Raw genomic sequence first — 4551 nt, forward strand, 5'->3', positions numbered from 1 at the left:
CCAGCGGCTACATCATTTTAACCCTCCTACATTTAGGCTTGTGCACAGCTCTGAAAAGTTAACCTATAGTAGTTGCTAACATTTTAAAACATGCTATGTTAATTATTTGTATTGCAAATAGTTTTTTAAATTCAAAACAGCTACAACCAATAGCAATGATACTATGTAAGAGCGTATTTAGATTTGTAGAGAAGCAAATTCCTGAACACCAGTAAAATTTTGTTATAAACATTTTTTTTTGTAAAAATGTGCTTACAAAATGTTTTTTAGCTTAAAATTGTAATTAAAAAGTATAAACCGAAACCGAATGCCCCACAAATTTTTGCTCCGCCCCCCTTGCCCCAAAATGTCCCAAAGTGTCCCAAATTGTTTTTACCGCCCCCGTCCCCTTATAAAGCGTGACACCTAATTTAGGGCCAGTACCTTGAATAAAACTGTTTTGAATTTTGTTGTATTTTTTAATAATAATTATCATTTGAAATATCGAATTTAAAAATTAAAAAAATAAAATTGTGAATTTAACAGACAAGAATGATGAAGATATACACCAGATGGTTCCTGTTCATTGCAACCCAACTGTGGGTCTCCGTTGAAGGTTTTTTTAAAAAATTTTTTGTAATAACTTTTTCAAGCAGTGAAGTTTTAGTTTTAAAATTCTTTGGGTTGTTTTATGCTCAAAATATGATGTGACATTCAGTCAAATAAACATTGGCTGCTGGTCGAGTATTGTTCTAGTAGGCTGCCGAAACATTTATTTTTAAATATCACAACTATTGTAAAATATACATCAACTCCACTCTTGTATAGTATAGTAGACAGTTGAAAAATTATTTTTTGTACGCTATTCACTTGCAAAATTTGGTTTTGAACAGTTCTTGGCCATTGACAAGAATACTGTAACATTTTCTATCGCATGTGGAAATTGTAACAACGTCTATGACGAAGGACCTGGTTGGTGGATGATTGATCTTCAAAAGAGTGAGCCCATCTCGAGGGTTGTCCTCACCAGCAGTCACGACTCTCTCAGTACGTTTTCTATTAGAGTTTTTTCAATTCCTATATATTAAGTAATGCCATATTTGCCGGTAAAAAAAATTGAATATGCCTCAATTTACTACACGACTACACAGATTCAAAGTATTTGCAAAAGATTAAAATAATTGTGAGTGAGATTAACAAGAGTTTGGGACAAGACGGGCAGTTGTGTTATTATGTCAACAATAACACATTGTTAGAAACGGGATCAGTGTTAACTTTCGACTGCTACACCCAGCCGACATGGGGGAGGTACTTGTATGTCGTCAGGGCGGTAAATGCCATTATCAGACCTGATGCCATAGCCATTGGTGAAATTAACATTCTTACTTCAAATATTGGTTGGTGTTTCTATTAGTGTTTTAAATGATTTGATCAGTAAGACAAATAAAACTTTTTTTTGGAAAACTGTTTGAATTTAAAAATATACATAGAATTTTTTTTAGCTTAGTAGACAGTGAGAAATTATTTTTTTGTACGTAATTCATTTGCCAAATTTGTTTTTGAACAGTTCACCCTGTGAACAAACTAGAACTGTCGAATTATCACGTCGTTCAGAAAGGAACATATGGAGGTCATCACGCTGATTTGGCCATTGACAAGAATACTGTAACTTATTCCGTCGCGTGTGGAAATTGTAACGGGGCCGTTGGCGACGGTCCTGGTTGGTAGATGATTGATCTGCAGAAGAGTGAGCCCATCTCGAAGGTTGTCCTCACCAGCAGTCAAGACTCTCCCTGTACGTTTTTTATTAGAGTTTCTTCAATTCTTAAACATTAAGTAATGTCATGTTCTCAATAATTCTCTTTTTAACTCCTCTACTCTTACCTTCAGGGTACTTCAGGGTTCTATCCATGGCCCTCTTCTATTTATGCTTTATACTTTTGAACTACCTCGTATTGTTATTAACTTTTTTTTCACCAGTCAACTATATGCTGAAGATTCTTATATTTATACTTCTTNTCATCCATCTAATCTCATTAGTGTTCTTCGTAATCTACTTTTATGTCTTTCTTCAGTTATCGCTTTGTCTGATTCTATGTGTCTTAAACTTAATCCTTTCAAATTTGAATTATTTTGTTTCAATAAATTTTAACACTCCATAACTATTCCTCCTATTATTTTACCTGATTCTAAAACTCTTGATGTTTCTTACAAGTTTTGCAGTCTAGGCATTATCTTTGACTCTAGTATGTCTCTTTCTTTTCAGATTAATAGTGTTGCTAGAAATTCTTACTTTTATCTACGTAGAATAAAAAAATCTTCTTGATGATCCTACTCTTCTCCTTCTTGTTATTTCGTTAATCTTATCTAGGATTGATTATTGTAACTTGCTCCACTATGCTCTTCCTGAATCTATACTCTATCCTTTAATGATAATATTGACTTATAAAGCGCCCTGGCAAGCGACTGAGGCGCCCTCGAAACAAAAAACATCCTCTCTCAGACGTTTAAAACGCTCTATCAAATTAAAAAGTTTTTAATGACGACTTGAACGACTGTGTAGAACTGCAGTTCCTAATCTTTGGTGGAAGCAAATTCCAAACGTAAGGAGCAGCATGTCGGAATGCACGACCAGCAATATTGTTTGTTTTTTATGCTGATGAAAACGTAGAGCAATGGCAGAGCGAAGTTTTCGATTGTTTGTATTACGAATTATTCAAAATCATTATTGTTGCTGAATTTTAGTTCGTTTTTGCGAATAAATTCTTCAGTCATTAATTTGTTAAAAGTAATTTGTTAATTTACTGTTAATTAACTGTTTTTTTTAACTTACTTGCAATAATTTTGGTTATAGTTGCAATTTAAATAAATTATGTTAATGGAAGCACTAAGCTGTTAAAGTACAGCTCAGACAAATTACGTAGCTTAAACAGGTCGTACACTGTTTCAAGACGGATTAGAAAAACTTTGTTTAAATTTCATATTTGGCCCGTCCAAAATTTCGGCAAAATAAAACTAATCTGTCAAAAATTGTTTCTATGAAAAAAAAATAATAGTAAACTTTGCTCACATAAACATGAATAGTTTGCAAAATAAATATATGGCCGTAAAAGACTTTGCGATAAGAAACTGGATGTTCTCACCGTTAGTGAAAGTAGACATTATTTCTCTGACGATGTATGCATGATTCGATCAACACCGAAGGGTTACACATGCTTCGATAAAGCTCGTGAAGTCGGCAAAATCCCTGAAGCCGAACGATGGTGGTGTGGTTCTATTGGTACGAGACGGTCTAAACTGGACCTCAAATTTCAACCGAAAACGTTCGAGTATCTATGTGTATTGACGTTTCCGGCTCGTTCCGTCAACATTACTTACATTGTAATGTGGAGGAGTTTTTTGATTTATATGACTCAACTCTTAGACAAATTGTCGACCAACATGTTCAATTGGTAAACAAAAGAGTCCGTTCTAAATTATGTCGCTGGTTTGACAAAGACTGCCACAGCATAAAACGTTTTACACGAAGATTGGAAAGAATTTATCGGCTGACGAAAAACAATGCCCATCTAATCCGTTGGAGATTAACAATTGAGGAAAAACATAAATTATATTTATCAAAGGAGACAAATTCAGTTGCTTATAATCTTTAACGCCAATGAACCGAAAAGATTGTGGATCTACAAATATTAATTCTCTTTTCTTCTAGTAAGTCTTGCGGCCTTGAACCAATCCCGACTGGACTCATGAAGGAGTTTGTTGAAACACTTTTGCCATTTTTGTAAAACATGGTTAATAAAAGTATAGAAACTTCAATACTACCCAGGTCCCAAAAGATCGCTCTGTTGAAACCGCAGTTGAAAAAACCAGGTTTGGCAAGTAATGTTATTTCAAACCTCACTTTTATTTCTAAAATCATTGAACGGATAATTGCTTGTCAGCTCCTCGCCTACTTGAACAGCAACACATTGCTTCCGAAAATTCAATCAGGCTTTCGTCGAGCACATTCAACCGAGATGGCGATACTGAAGGTGGTTTAGGATGTCTGTGACACGGTTGGCGCTGGAGACATTGCACTGCTTGCACTTCTTGATGTAAGTGCTGCGTTTGACACTGTGGATCATCAAATCCTATTAGAAAGACTCTCCATTTCGTATGGTATCTGCGGTGAGGCGTTCAGGTGGTTCCAATCTTACTTGGCAGAAAGGACTCAGATTGTCTCTTTTGGTAATGATCTAAACACCGCCACCTCAGAGTTAATCCGCGGTATCCCGCAGGGTTCAGTGCTTGGCCCTCTATTGTACATCATGTACACTGCAGATGTCATCAGTGTCGTAAAGGCATCAGGTTTTCATTGTCACCTTTATGCTGATGATATCCAATTGTACGGATCTGGTCGGCCCGAGTCATCGTGTCGGCTGAATGATATGGTGTCCAGCGCAGTAAACGCAGTGAGAAATTGGATGCTATCAAACAAATTTAAGCTTAACGTTGACAAGATACAGTTTATGTGGATGGGAACATCGCATGGTCTCAGTTTGTACATGAATTAAATCTCCAGAACTATCTGAT

At 35.7% G+C, this 4551-nt stretch overlaps 1 protein-coding gene across 1 annotated transcript; it reads left to right on the forward strand.

The window, feature by feature from the left end:
• Positions 1-531: 531 nt before the first annotated feature.
• HELRODRAFT_184337 (hypothetical protein) lies at positions 532-3764 on the forward strand (the record flags this gene model as incomplete). Its single annotated transcript, XM_009022664.1, has 6 exons — positions 532-595; positions 1131-1376; positions 1547-1699; positions 2543-2582; positions 3093-3213; positions 3651-3764. 6 exons carry the CDS (start codon positions 532-534, stop codon positions 3762-3764), a joined length of 738 nt encoding a protein of 245 aa, XP_009020912.1.
• Positions 3765-4551: the final 787 nt, after the last annotated feature.

This window comes from Helobdella robusta (assembly GCF_000326865.2).
Source record: "Helobdella robusta unplaced genomic scaffold HELROscaffold_322, whole genome shotgun sequence".
NCBI classification, from domain to species: domain Eukaryota; kingdom Metazoa; phylum Annelida; class Clitellata; order Rhynchobdellida; family Glossiphoniidae; genus Helobdella; species Helobdella robusta.